Genomic DNA, 19,445 nt, shown 5'->3' with positions numbered 1-19,445 from the left:
GCTTCTTGCCTCGCGATTGCGATTCTTAAAATGTCCCGAGCGGCTATCTGACATGGCACACGGAGATTTGCTGCTTTAAAAATATCCGTTGGCAATTTGCAACTGTCATAACTCTTTATGAATTTCACGGTCGCTTTCTAAAGATAGCGGTCATGATTTCAAGCTTCAAAAATCCAATAGTCTCTGTCTTAAAATTCTTGATTTTCATGGTCACACTTTCATGGGTGCAGTTCCAATTTTCTTCTTAAATATGTTAAAGGTTTTGTCTTTAAACTTGAGCTTTTCGCGGTTGCACTTTGATGGATGCGGTCTCAATTTTCAGATAGACTTGGATTTTGAACTATTATCTCCATTATATAAACAACATTTCAAAATTCATTAGTTCTAGACTAAATTTGAGTGTCAACATTAAAATTAGAGACTTTAACCTTATGATAAATCAATAAAGATACATAAAATGAGAGGGTATATAGCAAGGTCAATATCTTGCATTTCTTATCAGCTTCGAACACAAATTTTTAGTATTCGGTATATTTTACTATTCCTTTCTTATTTATATATCATATGAAAACAAGTAGAATTATAAATTTAATAATATAATAATTTTAGTAGCTTTTTTAGAAATTTATATTTAAAATTATCATTTCCTATTTTCTCCTTTTAATTATTTTATACATTTAAATAATTTAATTGAATAATAAAATTCAATGATAATATAATGAACTAAACATTGCATGCAATAAATGTTCATCATAGTTATTAAATTTGGACAATCTACATTATAAATTGCAAAATAAACATCAAAGTATAAAAGGAATCAATTTGGAACATGAGGAGATGTTAATTTGTTTTGAAAGGAGTTAATAAAATGGGTCAAAATGACCAAATTCCAAGCGAAACAAAAATGAAGACCTTTTCATGCTAGATTTTAATTTGGTACAATCATTCCGATCAAAGCTCTCATGGAATTTATAACTAAAGAGTACTTATAGCTTGTGTAGTTTTTCTTTTTAGCCATGCCCATAATTGCAATTTAAAATTAGATAACAAGTTGGATTAGGAGTTAAAGATTGGATTAGGATTTTTTTAGTTATAAATGAGGGGAAAAGGAATCCAAATTTAAAATTTTCCTCAACTTAAAATATGCACTTATTATCAAGCTAAACCCGTGAGAGTAACATATTTTCCATAGTTTAGAAAGCAAAACATGGAAGGAAAGAAAATATTATTATCTTATGAATTTAATATTTTACCCATTATTTAATAGATAAAGAAATGTCAATGAAGAAAAAAGGTAAAATAGTAAGTACAATAATATTTTCTTCTCTCTATTATTCTCTCCTTTTTTTAAACAAGGTAAAAGTCAAATATCTTTTTATTTTTCATCTTTATTTTCTTTTCTCATTTTGCCTCATTACAAACATAGGCTAAATGGTACAACTATTTCTCAGAATTTAATGAAATTGATGAACAAATCTTGTTTATATTGAATCCTTTTGATTTATTGCTGATTTCATTTTTAGAATGTTAGATTTTAATGACTTATCCTTTTAGTGCTAGAAAATATAAAGAAACACAAATAATTTTTAACTTACATTTGAATACCTGCTCAAAGTGTTTGAAGAATATTTTAAATTATATTTTCTCTTCTTACTTATGTTGATAGTTTTGATGGATTTAAAATAATTTATATATATATATATATATGAACACATATAAAACCCATGTTTAATGTAATAGTGGTCAAGTTTGCTACTATATATGGAGATAAGTACATTATTGGTGTTTCCAGAAGCAAGTTATATGCTCTTAATCTCCTTGACGTGCATAATGAACAGATAAATAAATTATATATATTTTTTATTATCTTAGAAAGTAAAAGAAAATAAATTATTAAATACAACCAATTATATGTTACAATAAAAAAGAAAATAATATATATAATGTGTTATTTATAATAAATAATTGATATATAATTAAATAAATATATATTAATTATTTATTTATTTAATGTATAAATGATGGTTTACAGCTAAATTAAATAAAATATTTTTATGCACTAAACTGAGTTTTAATAGGAGAGGACATGTAGTGGAACGTAGAGTGGAACTGGAATTCATGACACGAAATTGCAACAAGTCCAGCCATTTAAGTTTCCAGAAGCCTCCATTTTTGAATTTAAGAGTGAATTATATCTAAAACATTGTATTTATATATACAAATACATTTGTTTATTTATTTATTACTCCACCAACATACTCACATTCCCAAAACAGAAATTAAAAATTAAAATAAAAAGAACTTTTACAGTCTCATATCATCACCTTCCTAGCTTTATTCTTGCCGGGATTGCAGCTTGTCCTAATGGATACGTTTCGAATATTAAATTTTTTTTAAATTTTTTGGATAATTTAGAAATTTCAAAAACAATTTCTATTACTTTTTATTTATTTATTTTTAGAACGTATATTATCGATCATCTTTCTTTTCTATATAAATAACTGTTTGAATAAAACCATATGAATCCATGTCTATCAATTTTCTTTTTTCCTCAGGAGGAAATATTTTATAATAGAAAAACTTTGCTCTTAACAAATTGTAATCTGAACTACTAAAAAGCAATAATTAATATGAAATGGAGGGACTAAATATGATCGTACGAGAACGAATTTGAATAGGCATCTAGTGGAAGTACAGTCAGTTGGATTGGAAGATCATGAAACAAATTGCAGCAAGTCAAAGGTATGCAATTTCCCACAAAGAAGTCATGGCTCGTAGCTAGCTGTAGTCATGGACCAATTCTATCAGAAGCAGCCTCCTTTCTTGAATTGAACAGTGCAAAATATCTACAACATTTTCACCTATATATACATGTAGTATTTCCTTCCTTTACTCCACAATTAAAAGTACTACAAAAAGAAGAAAAAAAAAATGAACCTTAACAGTATCATAATCCTCTTCACCTTCCTAGCTTTGTTCTTGCTAGATACCTCATCAGCAGAACAATGTGGAAGACAAGCTGGGAATGCAGCTTGTCCTAATGGGCTATGTTGTAGCCAGTTCGGGTGGTGTGGCTCCACAGCTGACTATTGCGGTGCTGGTAAATGCCAGAGCCAGTGTCCTGGTAGTACTGGCACGCCTTCTACCCCTACTCCTAGTGCTAGTGGTGTTGCCAGCATAATCACTGCACCTATTTTCGATCAAATGTTGAAGTATCGAAATGATGGGAGATGTCCTGCTAAAGGGTTTTATACTTACAATGCTTTTATTACTGCTGCAAACTCTTTTAATGGATTTGGGACTACTGGAGGTCTTGATACCCGTAAAAGAGAGCTTGCTGCTTTCTTAGCTCAAACCTCCCATGAGACCACAGGTTTGTTTTATTAGGCCTCTTTTCCTTTTTCTTATTAGATATTTCATTAAAGAACTAATTTAATATAAAATTTAACTAATATGATAAATTTTCTGGTTGATATTTTTAATTATAAAAAAATAAATAATTTATGTTTGAATCTCTTAATCCATGGTTTACTAAAATTTTTATTTTTAGGACGAATGTGATATATAAATTTTTAAAGTTTCAATAAACAAATAAAAAAAGCGTTTACTTTAATTTGTGTTATTTAATTTCTTAAAATATCATTTGAGTTGACTTTTTTTTTTCAATAATCACATTAAATTCATGAATTAGTGGGAAAGTCCGAAACTATTATATATAAATGTAATATTTAATATTCTGTTTTAATTGTGAAAAATATTAATAACATAGGCTTTGATATATTTTGAGTAATTAAACAGGAGGGTGGCCAACTGCACCAGATGGACCATATGCATGGGGATATTGCTTTGTTAGAGAAAATAATCAACAAACTTATTGTTCATCAAATCAATGGCCATGTCCTGCTGGTAGACAATATTATGGCCGAGGACCTATTCAACTCACTCAGTAAGTTTATTGCATTTTCCTTTTAAATTACTGCCATTTAAACCTAAGCATTTCATTTTACTTCTCCAATTGTGTTCTGTCATTTGTCAAATAAACACCATTTTCATCACCTAAAATTTACTAAAATCATTGCCTTATATATTAATAAATTAAGTTATAGGCTGAATTTATCTTTTTGGTTCAATTGTATGACATATTCTTTCAGGAAAATTCCAATTTTTCAGAAAATTCCAAGAAGACTATTTACTAGTTTACCTATAATTATGGTGGCTTAGATAAATTAATTAATTTCCACAATAAGTAAACGAGGTATATTAGTTTGAACCTAGCGAAGGAAATTGACTTATCCGAACCGAACGATAGCGGCTTAAAGCGAAGCCTATCACGAGCCCATAAAAGCTGTGTTCGGAATTGCATTTTTCAATGTAATTGTTTGAATTTTAAAGTTTTTCTTTTAAAGAAAATTAGATGAATTGATATATTTTTTCCAAAACAAAAAAAAAAACAAAACAGTTTATAATTTTTATTTAAAAAAAAAATCAATTAGTTAAATCTATTTAAGAACGGTTTTAAATAGAGTCAAAAAATCTAAACACGTGCTGACTTTGACTATTGACTTGTTGACTATGGCAGCAATTACAATTATGGTCAAGCAGGCAATGCAATTAGAGAAGATTTGATAAACAATCCGGATCTGGTAGCAACCAACCCGGTAATATCATTCAAGACAGCAATATGGTTCTGGATGACCCCACAAGCAAACAAGCCATCAAGCCACAATGTCATAATTGGACAATGGACACCTTCTGATGCAGATAGAGCAGCTAATAGGGTCCCAGGCTATGGCGTGATCACCAACATAATCAACGGTGGGCTTGAGTGCGGACACGGCGCTGATGACAGGGTTGCTAGCAGGATTGGGTTCTATAGGAGATACTGTGACCTTCTTGGAGTGAGCTATGGAAACAACTTAGATTGCTACAATCAAAGGCCTTTTGCTTGAGTGTATGTCTGTGATTTAAAGAAAATCCATACTATGTAATAAAGATGCCAATAATTCTAATTGACAAGGAAAACATGTAATGTTTGGATGTTGAAGAATAAAACTACTAACATTGGTCAAGAGCTCCTCTCTTGAAATTCTGTTGAAGATTTTGGCAAGAAAGAAAGGGAAAGAAAAATGAAAAAGAAAATGAAGGGCATTTATCAAGAGCAACAGTATCACATATTTGCACAATCATATTCCCAAGCTTTTGCACCCTTCACAATTTCAGTAGTTCCCTTCGTACCTTTCTTTTTTCCTTCTGCAGTTCCTTTCTTTAGCCATCTATTGTATTCTGTCAATTTCTCAATCTCACTGCATTCTTTTTGGATACTCCATTTCCGCATGCTTTAATATTTTCCTACGCAACTCGAGCAATGCACCACAAGTCTTGGAGGGATGGCACAATAATAATAATAATAATAATAAGGTAACTACAGGTTAATGGGAACTAAAGCTAATATTAACAATTTAACATCTCCTCATAAAGGAATAAGTATATAAAAATTATTAAACTTTGCACTTAATTTCAATTTAATTTTCAAATTCTAATATATATATTCAATTTTCATGGCAGTTTAGTTGCTCTGCAGTTGAAATATTGATATTTTTCTATCCTAATCACTTTCTTTTTATTAGTTTAACTTCAGTTTTTGTTCATATAATTGTTATTGTTCAATCACTCTGCTATTGAAAGCTTAATACAATACATTTCTCTAGTCTAATCATTCTTTTTCTAATAGTAATTTCCGCAACATAAAACGTGCTAATTTTTATTAATAGAGATGATTAAATTATAATAAGTAAACAGTTGAAATAAAACAAATTGAAATTTAATAATTAAATTATATTGAAACTAATGTAAATTTAAATGATGTTCAGTATAATTACCCCTACCTATAATTATAATTTAATTTGAAACCAACTAGGACGGCCAGGATTAAGCATCGATTATTTTGCCAAAGCTAGCTGTGGTTTCTGCATATTATGAATTAACTATGCAAGTGAGAAACTGAACACTGAACGCGTCTTTAAGCAAATAAGGAATTAGAAAAGATTTCTTTCACTTGTTTCTGCTTTTACTTGAGCGGGTTGTCCCCTTGAGCTTGTTATCATCATTTGCTCTTGAACTTGCTCTCCTACTCTCCACTTCAAATTCTGAACGTTTGGCCCTGTTATCTTCTTCACTTCTAACCTTGAAATCCCTCTGTAGCAATGGTGAGATCATGCTAATGCCAATTCCTGTTCCCAGTCTAAATGTTGAACCTGCTTCGAAAACCACTATAACATATACTAATGATGATCTCCATCACTGAGTTGCACAAAGATATGATTCATGGCACATCTTAAAATCGTAATGACGTTAATATAGTATTACTGCATCTGGAGATAGATTTTCAGCCAATTCTTGTCATGGTTTTCTACCACCATATCAATCCTTCGCAAACTTTGTCCAACATTTTAGTAGGTGCTGGTGAAATTCTGAAATATAACATGCTAACGCTGTCTTGTCTGCCGGCAGAGAGTCTTTTCCTGCTGAGTATAGGAGACCATTTGTCCCGTGATACGTACAAAGTACTCAGCCTTGGATTGGTGCCAAGATTGATTTTCCAAGCTGGATACAAATTCTACCTCACATCAGAGATCCATTTATAGAACATGCTCTCAGAACCAGGCTGCTCATAAAATATGGATAAGTTCTTTTCTGCGAATAAACCACAGATAAAACTGATGCTTTGCCGCTGGCAAAATCATTTTTATTGCCTCAAAGCCCTCAACCTAGGTTCCACATAAATTCTAAAATGGGTTACATTTCCGTGGCGAATAAGTTTCGGACAACGAAACTCTTTAGGCAGTTTCTTTCAGAAACTTTAAAAATTATTTTTTATTATTTATTATATATTTAAATGAACTATTCATATTTTAAATCTCTCTAATATTAAATTAAAATGAGTTGAAAATATAAAAAATGACTTATTTAGTGTCGAGTAAAAAATTTATTAGCCAAATTAAACTTTATTTCAAATAAAAATATCGCCAAAGAAATAATAGTCTATCTCAGACCTCCTATCTCTGAAAAATCTGCCATATAAGCCTTGGCATCAGGTTAAACTTTATAATAGAGTAATGGAACCTGCTCTTGCAGATGTCTGAGATAATTTAACAAGCACTCAGCATCTTCAGGATTTAGACTCTTTATTTTCTTACCATTCTGTCGAATTTAGTTATACAGATTGTATCGCCACAATTTCTTTTGACATTACAGCTTCAGTGTTCATGTGCACTGAATGAAATTGTTAATCCAAGCACCCATCCACCACCCACCAATATTCATCCTACCATATAAAATATTTAATTATTTTGAATAATATAGTTTTGGTAATTTTTATTATCTTCCATCTTATTTTTCTTTGTATAGTTATGGATATAAAGTCAAGTCTGCAAATAAATAAAATAGGAATAAATATATAAAAGTGTCATATGATTTCGTGGTTTGATAATTTTTAGTGTGTATGTTTTTAGATGAAAAGAGGTATGTGATTGTAATTTGTGACAAAAAAGTATTTTAATGTTAAAAAGTTTCAATTGGCGACGACTTAATTATTTTTATTCCAAGCGGTATTGTTATCATATTTTTTGTATTTGATAATATGAATTTACAGTTTAACAACTCAAAATATCATTATTTGACCGTTAAATTGATATTATTAGATCAATAATTTTTTAAATCGTAATTTAACGGTCAAATATTGAAACTAGGAATTGTTAAGCTCCAAATTCACCTTATCAAATATAAATAACATGATAATGATAGCCGATGGCGTAAAAGTTGCAAAATCTTTAGAAATTAAAATATTTTTAACAGTAAAATATTTCACAATTTGTATATACATACTTTTTTTCCCTACCGAAAATTGTGAACTAGAAAGTTAATTCTTATGCAGAAGTTTATAGTCTGTCTAATACGTATGATGCCAAAACTTGGCCAATCTCTAATTATAAGCTTAACTTTTGGACAAATAGCTAATTGAAAGTCGTTTCCATAAGATACTTGTGTTTCAGCAAAACCAAAAGAATAATGAGTTTAACTGGATTGTTTTTTTCATAAACCTAACTCAAGTGGTGGTAATTATTATTGATCACTGAGTTATTGGGGCTCAAATCCTTTTCTATGCACTATATCAATTACCATATCTTACACCCAGAAAAAACTATCATATTTATAGTTAGAGATAATTACTATTTATCTCCTAATATCTTATCCAATATATTTATTTTTTTATGTTGTTTTTATTATAATTGATGAATAATTTATATTTTGATTCTTAAATTTTTTATTAAATTTCAAACTTATTTAAAATTAATTATTTATTAAATTAGAATTTAATTTTCATTCTTAGTGTAATAATAATAATAAAACTAATATCTTTTAACTATAAATATTTATTTTATTTAATAATTTAAAATCAAATCACATAGTAATTTGCTCATTTGCTCTAAACATATGTATTTTTAAAAATTTTAAATCTCTAGAATTAAAACTATACTAAAAATCAAAGCATGTAAAAAAAATAATTAATTGTTTTATTAAATACTAAAATTAACTTGTTTATTAAAATTAAACATTTCACCCTAATTTGATAAAATAATGTAGACATTTATTACTATTTAATAAAAATTTAAAGATTAAATTATAATTTTTTTATCAACTTAGTTCTCTAACTTCATTGACTTTGAAAAAGACATAAAGACTAATTTTAGTAAAATATAAGGAATTTTAATATTGTGAAAACTACACAGAAGACAATCCATACAATAGACTAAAAATTAGAACTTATAATAAATATAAACATATATTTACACTTAATTAACACCCATATTTAAATATTAAAAAAAAAAGCCTCCAAGGACTAATTAGAAAGAAAAAAGAAAAGAAGAAAAGAAGAAGAAAATTCCAAGGACTTAGAAGTCAACCCCAAGGACTTCTCTGTTTCTCTCTGGCATTATTAACTTTTCTTGGTTCTCCATTATGTAATCTTTTTCTTATTCTGATTTTAGTGGACCTTGCATTAGGCCATCAATATCCTATACTATGTCTGCGTCATGTTCCTGTCTAGACTTTTCAATGAGCCAACATGAGTTGATAAATTATTATTATATAATCTTCTTCTTAAATATCTATCCATCCTATAAAAACTTAATTAATTATCAATTTATATATTTATTCTGATTTAATAAATCAATTAATTGAGGCAGCTAGATGTGGATATATGAATTTGAGCTTAAGATTTTCTATTTTTTTAGAAATACAATGAATTAGATTTTTTTTATTTATGTTAGTATCATGTGCGAAATAATAATTTGATATAAAAGTAAATAGTATTTCACTAAAATAGTAGGAGAATAATTTTCTTTTCTTTTTTTTTTGTTATTGGGTATTTTTGATAATTCTCTTCTTATTTTACATATTAATTATTTTTACATATTAATTTTATATATTAAATTAAAATACCGGTCAAACACTAAAACAAAAATCCTGGTTTATTATATAATTTCTCGAATCCAGCATCAAAAAATTAGAATCGGTCATGGAGAAAGACTTTTTGTGGCTTACTTACAATTTGCTTCTTGCTTCATAGTAAGAGAAGTAAGTCACTAACTTAAAAATCTTTAGAAGATTTTAAAATTTTAACCACCAGCAATGAGTTTTAAACCACCGTATCAATTATATTATTATATTGTTATATCTAAATCCAATGTAATTATTAAATTTTAATTACTTTAATAATTTAATTTTAATTTCTATTAATAATTTATATAACAAATATAAATAGAATGAATTTAGAATTCATAATTCTATTAATCCTAGTGATATAATAGGTAATATTAATGAAGTTACTGTAAAGACTACAAATTTAAAAATGGAAAACAACTCGAGAATTGAATCCGTGTCTTCGACATGAAAAGACGTTATTAAAATACTGGCACATTATATTTTTTTCTTATAAATATTATTTTATATTGCTTATCTTTGCGATTTATCAATCTCTAGTTGAGAACGGCAACTATATTATAAAACAATTAAAATTGAAGAATTAAAACATACAAATGTAATTGAATTGATAAAAATGAAAATTTATTGACTAAAATAAAAATATAAAATATGACATTGAATAATAATTAATAAAATCACTCCATATAAAATTTAGTTCACTAAAAAATTATTTTTCATTTAATATTAAAATTTAAATTATCATTCACAGCAAAGATAGAAAAGGAAACTTAGAAAATGAAGAATTGATAAAGCAAGGGCAATTTGGGGAGAGAAAAAGCTTGCAACGAGTAGTAATGGAGTTTTGAAAAGGAGAGGTTTGTGGGTGATATGAAATTGTACGGAGACTGCTTGTGCTAGGGCAAATTATAGATCAAATAACAAAAAAAAAAAAAAAGACCAAATAAAGTCAAGAAATAATAAACCTGTTAGATATGGTAACAAATAGCAAATAATGGACGACCATTGATTAATCAAAATTGAGAGAGAGCTTGCTTGGAATCTTATAGATCTTGTCTCTGATTTGGTCACTAAGAAAATGAAGGAAACACAAGAAATTTTTATATAATACGTAACATATTCCTAAATTTGGACCAGATTTCATTTTCTTCATTGGATTTTCATAGAAACCAAGCAGAGAAAGAGAAATACCACAGGGAAAGAGGCTGCTCAATTTAGGTATTAGGACGCCATATTTGGTAAAATAGAAATAAGAGAATTTCTTTCTATCTAACAATTTTTAGGAGCATTTTAGTTAAGAGGGCTTTTTTTTTTTTTTTTGTATTCTTTTGTATTTGATAGTTAAAATGGGTTTCAATTTAGTCCATTTTTATTAATCTATCGTATGCTAAAATTTCTTGTTATTATAAAAATAAAATAATATATGATGACAAAAAATTATTACTGTAAAAAAAATTATTATATTTTACTATAGTCACAATAATTAAAGTTGTTATATCATATATTTTAAATTCTTAATCACAATTTTCAATATTATTGCAGTATATTAACTTCTTAGTAATAATCTTTTATTTTTATTGTAAAATTATTACTGCAAATGTTTGCAGTCTTTGTTTATCAACACTTTCGTAACTGAAGACTATAAAATTCCTATAAAAAGAGAACTCAAGATTTCTATAATAGAAGATTATCAAATTTCTTAAGAAAAATATTAATATTTATTTATTAAATTAATTAATAATAACAAAAAAAAACTATCACTGATCTAAAAGTAATCTGTAGAATAAAAAATAAAATCTTGATAAGAAACAAGAAATAAGAGAAAAAGAAAAGAAGTAACTGGGATTTTTTCTAACAGAGTTGCTGCTATGTCCCATATACTTGGTAACGCTGATAGGCTAAAATCTGATTTTTTTTTTTTTTAATAAATAGAAAGCTTGATTTATGAATTTTATAGATATAGTGATTTTTTATATTTAATATTTAATAAATTAATAATTCTATTAATTAATAAATTTTTGATATTATTTTTATTGAATAATAATAATTTTATTATTAATAATTTATAAAAATTTGATCTTTAAAAATTATTAATTATTTAGAAAATATTCTATATATATATATATATATATATATATATATATATATATATATATATATATATATATATATATATATATATATTACATTGTATTGATTGAAATAAATAATTTTATAAAATTTCTTGTTCAGATTCAAAATTTATTTGTCTGATTGAAATGAAAGTTTTAACTTATTAAATTCATATAATTTATTATAGTATAATTAAGCTAAAATCTAATAAAATAGGTAGAATTTTCAAATGAATTATTAATAATTCAATTTATTTTATAAGACTAATTTCACTTAATTTTCTCTCCTATTTTTCTCTTATATCTTTTATTTTTATAAAAAATTTCCTCTCATCCTAAATTACTTCGAATACAATATTAATTCTTTTGAGGTGAATTCTATATTATTATTATAACATATAAAATATATAAATTCATTTGTTCAGTAGAAAATAGTGTAAATAAATCTTAAATCTAACATTTTAAAAATTACAAATACAGTAATTTTCTAAAAATTAAATATAACTTTCTTTTACACATGTGCCATGAAAAAAAAATGTTTTCTATTAAAAGAAAGTGTAGTCATTATGAGATTATCTTAAAATATGATATTTTCATAACAATCATTTTTTTTTGGATTAAAAACTAACTTTAGCTTACATTCATATAATAAATTTTTTATTTTATATAGTAATTTGATTTTAAATTATGTATATCATTGATTTTGAGCACATCAATTTTATATTATATTATAGTTTTCATCCTTCATAAATTTAAGAAATTAATATTTCTAATATATATATATATATTTTTTGATTTATTAAAAATAAGAGAGTATACTGTAGTTATAATTCAACTTTCTCTAAAAGCAAAAGTTAAACAGAAAAGTAGTGCCAGACTGGCTTATGTATTATTGAACAGATAGCTGAATTATGATATTTAAGTTCTGACGTTTCACACAAGGAAATAACAAAGAAAGTAGAAGGAAACTACAACTACTTTATTCATATCTTTTTCTTCTTGTTTTTCTTTTCATTCAGGTTCAGTTTTCACTTGAAATTTGGAATGTAGAACACTTTGTTTTATTTTCTTTTTTGAAGTACTCAATGATAATACTGAATGCAATAGTCAGGTCAAGACTTAGGACTGAAAATGGTCTCTTCTCGTCAATGATGTTTATAAGAACCGTGTGAGACCCACTGTTGTATCATTTTTAATTTATTCAAGACTTGAACATTTCTTTTCCAATCTTAACTATCATTCTTTTCTCCTACATTTCACGTATGTAGCTGTAGCTATATATAAATATAAATAAGTTGTCTACATGCAGCAGATATAAATTAATGAGGCAGCTCTTTCTTTCTTTGCTTACCTTACAGAAACAAAAATAAAGATTTTCTTGCACACACACTTCATTCAGTATGGATTTTCAGCTTCCTGGTTTTAGGTTCCATCCAACTGAAGAAGAACTCTTAGATTTCTACCTTAAGAAGATAGCTTTAGGAAAACAGCTCCATTCTGATATCATTTCTTTCCTTGACATATATCACCATGAACCTTGGGATTTACCAGGTAAAAACTTTCCCCAAAGTTTAATTTTCTTTTTCTTTTGTTTTACAAGGAAGAGGAAAGAATATATATATATATATGTTTGCATCTATAATGAAGTTATATAAGAGTAACCTCATTGTAACAAAATTAAGAGTCAAGGGCCCTTGCAACAATTTAAATTTTACCATCCTATTAAATCGAGATAAATATAATTATGGTCCAATACAAGCTTTTAAGTACATTTTTCATTTTTACTGTGAGTTATTGCAAGGTTTTATATATTAGCTTTTTTGGACTATGTGCATGAGTTTGTAATAAGAGAATGCAAATTATAGGGCTTGCAAGGATAGGGGAAAGAGAATGGTATTTCTTTGTCCCAAGAGAGAGGAAGAATAGACATGGCGGAAGACCAAACAGAACAACTGCAAAAGGTTATTGGAAGGCAACTGGGTCGGACCGCCCCATTCGATGCTTGACAGATCCTAAAAGGTTGTTGGGTCTTAGAAAGACTTTGGTTTTCTATACAGGCAGAGCACCTAAGGGTCAGAAAACTGATTGGGTCATGAACGAATATAGGCTGCCTAACACTTGCTCCTTACTTAAGGTAATATACATTTGGTTAGAAAAAATAAAATTATTGAATGTGCTAAATCGCAACCTAACTCGCAATTAAAAGAAAAATTCATTAATAAATAATAAAAGAGTACAATCTAAAATAATTGATATGGCCATGTACATGCTTTTTTTAAAAAAAAAAAAATTAATTACCGTGTTTTTTGTTTTTGTTTGCTGGCTACGTATTTAATGCCGAAAATTGAAGTATTAAATTCAAAACTTTTTATCTTTCAATGTAATAGTTTATTTTTTATTTTATAGAAAAAGTCATCCCCCTCTAATACACTAATATATTAATATAGTAGCAATATCTACCATTGAAAAAGATAATTGAGAAATTTTACTTTTATATTTACATGTATGTGCTATTGCATTTGTTTGAAACAGGATGACATAGTGCTGTGCAAGATTTATAGAAAGGCAACACCATTGAAAGTTTTAGAGGAAAGAGCAGCTTTAGAAGAGGTCACTAGGGCATCGCAAGTTGCATCTTCATTTCCTTTAAAGGAAGAAGCAGAATCTCTTTGTTTCTATGACCAGCAAATGAACTTTGGTAACTTGATGTTTTTCCAAGATTTTGTTCAAGAACTAGAAGAAATTAAGTGGCCATGCTAGAAGAATGTTTTGCATGGAGTGGAGAAGTATCCAAAAGCTTGGATTGGCCTAAATAAGCTGCTACTCCAGCATATATGGGGAAGCAACAATAGCAAACCTAATGGATGATTAGATAGTTCATTGTAGCAGAAGGCACTCCTACTTCTCTGAAGTCCTCGCAATTGTAAATAAAAATTCCTTCATGCTTGTGATTCTAAATCATGTGTGGAAAGTGATAACTTGACATAAAGGAATGTTATGTGGAATCTATAATTTAGTGGCATTTGTTGGGTAGTCTTGAATCTTAGTTTGCTCTTCGAAGGAATATGTACAAGGTTATTTTTGTTCAAATTTGTAGTTAAGTACCTGCATCATTGTTTGGGTTATTGGACATAGCCCTTTTCATTATTTGATTTTGGGTTTTCTTCATCTCTTTGAGTATTTTGTTGATCCATGAACCATATGTAAATTGGCTTTGCCTGAAATTATCAAGTTTCCTGCAATGCGCCAGTAAGCAGAAAGTCCTATATCTGTAACACGAGATAAAAGGTAAAATTATATCGGATAAAGCTTTTCTTTTCCTTGAACTTTTTGTTAGCTTTTCTTAATTGACAGTACAAAGAAAGAAAACAAATACAAATCATCACAAAATGGATATAGTAAAACTTGTATGTATTTCATTGTATATTCACGAATTTGATTTTATGTACATATATTGCTTTAAACTTGAAAATTGAAATTCCTAGGCAGATCCTCTATAAAATTGGATGCCTTAGCAGGATTTTGGACTAGAAGAGTCTATTGGGAGATTATGTTCAGAATGGAAGCTCGTGTTTTAATTAAGCGCCTGAACACTCTTTCCAAGCAATTCTCAATGTCTTGAATGCATATTTCCACATCATCCAGCCTTTGAATCATCTCGAAGTCGGTCTTCTTGGTTAACGCAGCATCAGCACTTTGTAACTCATTCTCAATTTCACATGCTATTGCTCCCTTGTGCATCAACTTTGAAACAATTAACCACTTACTGTGCTTTGTCTTTGATGCTGCCAAGAATGACAAGAGAGCTTGGAAGATAAAACTATTGGTTACAATAACTTGTCTAAGCAATTGAATGAAGTTAAGCTCTGGATCTTGAAGCATAGATGCCTCAGGTTTGCTGTCCATTTGCTTCAAGGTGGCAATAAACCTTTTGGCGTCCTTCTTCATCTTCTTTCTGAAGCAAGCATAATTAACAATACTGCTTTCGATGCTCAAATCCCCTTTTCTCCTACGAAGTGCAGATTGAAGAGATTGAACTTGCCCTTTAAACTGTGACATGGCATCTCTTGTAATCTCACAGATATCTAAGAACTTTACAGATCCATCCAAAAACTCATCGATACATTTTTCATTTCGATGGTGGGTGAGGATTTCATGTGCTGATGACATGTTGAGTAGATCATTAACACCTTCGTACAAGTCTTCTAGTCCTGACAGGCCAATGCAAATTGACCATGACGTTGATGTTGTCTCCCATGTTTTGAGCTTGTTAAGCTCTTCTTTTACTCTAAGGGTTGTAGGATGGAATCTTGAAGGCAAGCTAATTGATCTTGTATGATACTTAGTAGCCATTGCTGTTTTTTGTTTTTTCTCTTTTCCTCTCAGAGGTAGATATTTCTTCAAATAAAGCTTGATGTTATATATAAAGTGCAAGAATTATGAGGAGACAAGGCTATTCATTTCAATGTGGAGAGCATGTGAAGCTAATGTGGCTATCCTTCAGATACGGTCACCATGTCACAACGTAGCCAACATAGCTTCAATAATTTGATGCTTCTTGCTTGGAGGTCCTACACAATTATGGGTTCCTGCTACTTTTGTCATTTCTGTGTAATTAGATATGAAGATAACAAGCTGAATCATCCCCAGTTCTGCCTCCCCTTCTGCCACACGTACCTATGCTGCCTGCCTATAGAATAATAGACTAATCAAATAGTACAAATCTAGATTCTGCAGGTATAAAATATAATGCACAATTATATAATGGTGATTACAATATTAGGGCTCATATGGCGGTAGAGAAGGTACTATAATATATTATTGTATTGCACGAGTGGTTTGCCTTCTTTACTACCCTTGATTGCTGAAAAACTCTGCAACATTGTGATCTAATGCCCGCAATTATCTCTGCAATCGTGCACATAGGCAAGAACATGTGCGGTTGCTCTCTATCCTGAGTCATTGCTTGCTCATCCTTCAAAAAAATGAGAAGGCATGTGCAGCACCTTTTCGAAAAAATATAATACTTTTCTGTAATTATAATATTAATTGTAAAATTATAAAAATGATATTTTTTTATATGTTTTTATAAATTATTAATACTTTTTTTATATTTTTTTGTACGAAAAAGTAAATAATATTATAAAAAATAATTATTTACTCGCTTAAAATTTAATAATTTATAATGAAATTAGTAAATTTATAAATAATTTTAAACTTTTAACTAAAGATTTAATATTAAATTACAAAAAATGGCAATTTTTTTTATATTTCTTACAAATTACAGTAATTTTTGTAACTCTTATTATTTACAAAGAATAATAATATTATAAAAATTAATAATATTAAATTTATTACTAAATTATGAAAATAATGATTCTTAGTAAGTTTTTATAAATCTTACTACTTCTAAAAAATAAATATTATTACAAACATATAGTTACTTTTAAAGAAAATTTATAAATCTTATAAAAAATACTAATTCTTTTCATAATTTAGCCAAAATTAAATTATTTGATTGAATGCTATTATTGTTTTATTTTATTTTAAAACAAAATAACCATCAAAATTTACTATAAAATTGACTGTTAGTGGCAATACTGTTTCTTGCTATTACTAGTATGTTAATGAATGATTATGTAATGAGACATTATTGATTTCTTTGGCAGATGGCATCAGGAAATTTCCATTAAAGCAATTTTTACATTCGCCCCAAATTATTACAAACTAGTTTATGCTGCCTTTTCAGATTTCTGATCCTAGTCATGTTCGATGGTTTAGGGAATTTGAGTATGGCAAAACACACATGAATCGAATTTGTTGTATGAAAATGAAAGAAAAGAGAAACTGCCAAAATCGGATTGTAGAATACAACTTCTTTTGTATTTAATTCTACAACTATATACAATTTGATCCATTTACATTTAGGATTGAAATCCTTAGGCATACCCTCTAAAATTAGGACAGCCTATGCTAGATTTTTGGGGTAGAAATCAGAACTGATCAGAAGGCTCTATTGGGAGATAATGTTCAAAATAGAGGCTCTTGTTTTAACCAAGTGCCTGAAAACTCTCTCCAGGCAAATCTCAATATCTTGAATGCCCATCTCCAGAGCTTCTAGCCTTCTTTTTGCAATCTGCATCTTTTCGGAATTAGTCTTCTCGGCTAATGCAGAATCAACACTTTCTAATTCATTCACAATTTCTTGCTTTTCTTCACATGCTATTGCTCTTTTGTGCATCAACTTTGATGCCACTGACCACCTACTTTGCTTTGGCTTCGATGATGCCAAGAACGATAAGAGAGATTGGAAGATAAAACTATTGATTAGAATAACTTGTTTAAACAATTGAATCAAGTAAAGGTCTTCTTGATATTGAAATTTAGATGCCTCAAGCTTGCTGTCCATTTGCTTCAAGTTGGCAACAAATGTTTTGGCATCCTTCTTCATCTTCTTCCTGAAACAAGTATAACCAGAAATGCTAGTTTCAATGCTTGAATCTCCTTTTCTCCTGCGAAGGGCAGATTGAAGAGATTGAACTTGCTCCTTGAACTGTAACATGACATCTCTTGTAATCCCACAGATATCTAAAAGCTTCACGGATCCATCCAGTAGCTCGTCGAGACACTTTTCATTTCGACTGTGAGTAAGGACTTCCTGTGCTGTTGACATGTTGAGTAGATCATTGAAGCCATTGTACAAGTCTTCCAGTCCTGATAGGCCAATGCAAACTGACCCTGATGATGATGCATCCAATGTTTTAAGCTTATTAAGCTCTCCTTCGATTCTAAGAGTATTAGGATGTGATCTTGACGGCAAGCTAATTGATCTAGTACGGTACTTACTAGCCATTTTTCTTTTTTCTCAAAAGAAGTTTTCCTCTTGAAAAGAAAGCTTGAGATTAGATGGGTTATAAACAATGACATGGATCAGTTATATATATGTAGAGAGTGAAGGATAAAAAAGAGAGAGATATGTGGTGAGCATGTGAAGGCAATGTGGATTACCCTTCAAATGAGGTTATCATGTCACATCTTAAGCCAACATAGCTTCAATTATTTGATGCGGTTTCAGCCTTGAAGTCCTGCACAATCATGGTATGGAATGAGGTGTCCTGCTATTTCTGTGTTCTGATATGAAGACAACAGGATGAGTCATCACTAGTTTTGCCTCCCCTGCTGCCACATTAGTACCCTCTCCGATTTCAAGTATAAAAAGAAAATGCAACTATAACATGATATATTAAATAATGTTTCCCTGTTGAAAAATGCACCAAACAAATACAGGTATAGATTCTGCAGGCGTAAAGGTAATGTACAATCATATGATGGTGATTTAAATAATAGCCTCATATGTCGGTCGAGGAGGCACTATTCTATTGCATGCACGAGTGGTCTGCAATTTTTTATTCGACCTTGATTGCTGAAAATAGTCGGCAACACTGTGATCCAGTTGCTGCAATTTTCTCTGGAATTGTGCATATTGGTACCCATACGTGCACTGCTTGCTATTTCGACACGTGTTGCTGTTACTACAAGAAATGATGTGGCAATCAGGAATCCTGACAGCATTTCATGCCATTACGAAAAGTATCTAAATTTTGTTTCCGCAGGTGATCCTGAAACATTGAAGTTTTTCAGCTGTAACACTTCCAGCTAATTTTAAGCATGACCCCTGAATTTGTACAAGCTTCTTAATTCTTACAAACTGAAAGTGAAAAATAAAAATGTAAAAAAGTGCTAACAAAGATTAGTGACAGCAGGAAATATCAAATTCAATTATTAAGATCTGAAAGCCAAAACGATTTCCATAAAGCTTTAAAATGTAGCATA

At 29.1% G+C, this 19,445-nt stretch overlaps 4 protein-coding genes across 5 annotated transcripts; 2 read left to right on the top strand and 2 right to left on the bottom strand.

The window, feature by feature from the left end:
* The first annotated feature begins 2,892 nt into the window (after positions 1–2,892).
* Positions 2,893–5,069, top strand: LOC8268744 (endochitinase). Its single transcript, XM_015720846.3, has 3 exons — positions 2,893–3,373; positions 3,799–3,946; positions 4,580–5,069. Exons 1-3 carry the CDS (start codon positions 2,932–2,934, stop codon positions 4,947–4,949), a joined length of 960 nt encoding a protein of 319 aa, XP_015576332.2. The 5' UTR covers positions 2,893–2,931; the 3' UTR covers positions 4,950–5,069.
* Positions 5,070–12,912: 7,843 nt separating this feature from the next.
* Positions 12,913–14,780, top strand: LOC8268741 (NAC domain-containing protein 6). Of its 2 annotated transcripts, XR_007216113.1 has the most exons (4): positions 12,913–13,163; positions 13,478–13,746; positions 14,145–14,456; positions 14,539–14,780. XR_007216113.1 is itself a non-coding variant. In XM_002521640.3 (3 exons), exons 1-3 carry the CDS (start codon positions 13,013–13,015, stop codon positions 14,370–14,372), a joined length of 648 nt encoding a protein of 215 aa, XP_002521686.2. In that variant the 5' UTR covers positions 12,913–13,012; the 3' UTR covers positions 14,373–14,780. The 2 variants fall into 2 exon arrangements, 1 of the variants encoding a protein (XP_002521686.2); XM_002521640.3 differs by having other exon boundaries at positions 14,145–14,780.
* Positions 14,781–14,979: 199 nt separating this feature from the next.
* Positions 14,980–16,211, bottom strand: LOC8268740. The gene has a single exon (XM_002521639.4). The coding sequence runs from the start codon at positions 15,963–15,965 to the stop codon at positions 15,150–15,152; it is 816 nt and encodes a 271-aa protein (XP_002521685.2). The 5' UTR covers positions 15,966–16,211; the 3' UTR covers positions 14,980–15,149.
* Positions 16,212–17,457: 1,246 nt separating this feature from the next.
* Positions 17,458–18,908, bottom strand: LOC8268739. Its single transcript, XM_002521638.4, has one exon. It carries the CDS (start codon positions 18,463–18,465, stop codon positions 17,626–17,628), a length of 840 nt encoding a protein of 279 aa, XP_002521684.1. The 5' UTR covers positions 18,466–18,908; the 3' UTR covers positions 17,458–17,625.
* Positions 18,909–19,445: the final 537 nt, after the last annotated feature.

This window comes from Ricinus communis, chromosome 5 (genome assembly GCF_019578655.1).
Source record: "Ricinus communis isolate WT05 ecotype wild-type chromosome 5, ASM1957865v1, whole genome shotgun sequence".
Taxonomy (NCBI): Eukaryota; Viridiplantae; Streptophyta; class Magnoliopsida; order Malpighiales; family Euphorbiaceae; genus Ricinus; species Ricinus communis.
The sequence above is the reverse complement of the archived record's forward strand: the minus strand, read 5'-3'. Positions and strand labels throughout refer to the sequence as shown.

Bases quoted from the DNA above. Each gene is read 5' to 3' on its own strand.
- LOC8268744 (XM_015720846.3), top strand. From the start codon at position 2,932: ATGAACCTTAACAGTATCATAATCCTCTTCACCTTCCTAGCTTTGTTC. The intron at 3,374-3,798 runs GTTTGTTTTATT...GTAATTAAACAG, and splicing joins AACCTCCCATGAGACCACAG to GAGGGTGGCCAACTGCACCA. The intron at 3,947-4,579 runs GTAAGTTTATTG...TGACTATGGCAG, and splicing joins GGACCTATTCAACTCACTCA to CAATTACAATTATGGTCAAG.
- LOC8268741 (XM_002521640.3), top strand. From the start codon at position 13,013: ATGGATTTTCAGCTTCCTGGTTTTAGGTTCCATCCAACTGAAGAAGAA. The intron at 13,164-13,477 runs GTAAAAACTTTC...TGCAAATTATAG, and splicing joins TGAACCTTGGGATTTACCAG to GGCTTGCAAGGATAGGGGAA. The intron at 13,747-14,144 runs GTAATATACATT...TGTTTGAAACAG, and splicing joins ACACTTGCTCCTTACTTAAG to GATGACATAGTGCTGTGCAA.
- LOC8268740 (XM_002521639.4), bottom strand. From the start codon at position 15,965: ATGGCTACTAAGTATCATACAAGATCAATTAGCTTGCCTTCAAGATTC.
- LOC8268739 (XM_002521638.4), bottom strand. From the start codon at position 18,465: ATGGCTAGTAAGTACCGTACTAGATCAATTAGCTTGCCGTCAAGATCA.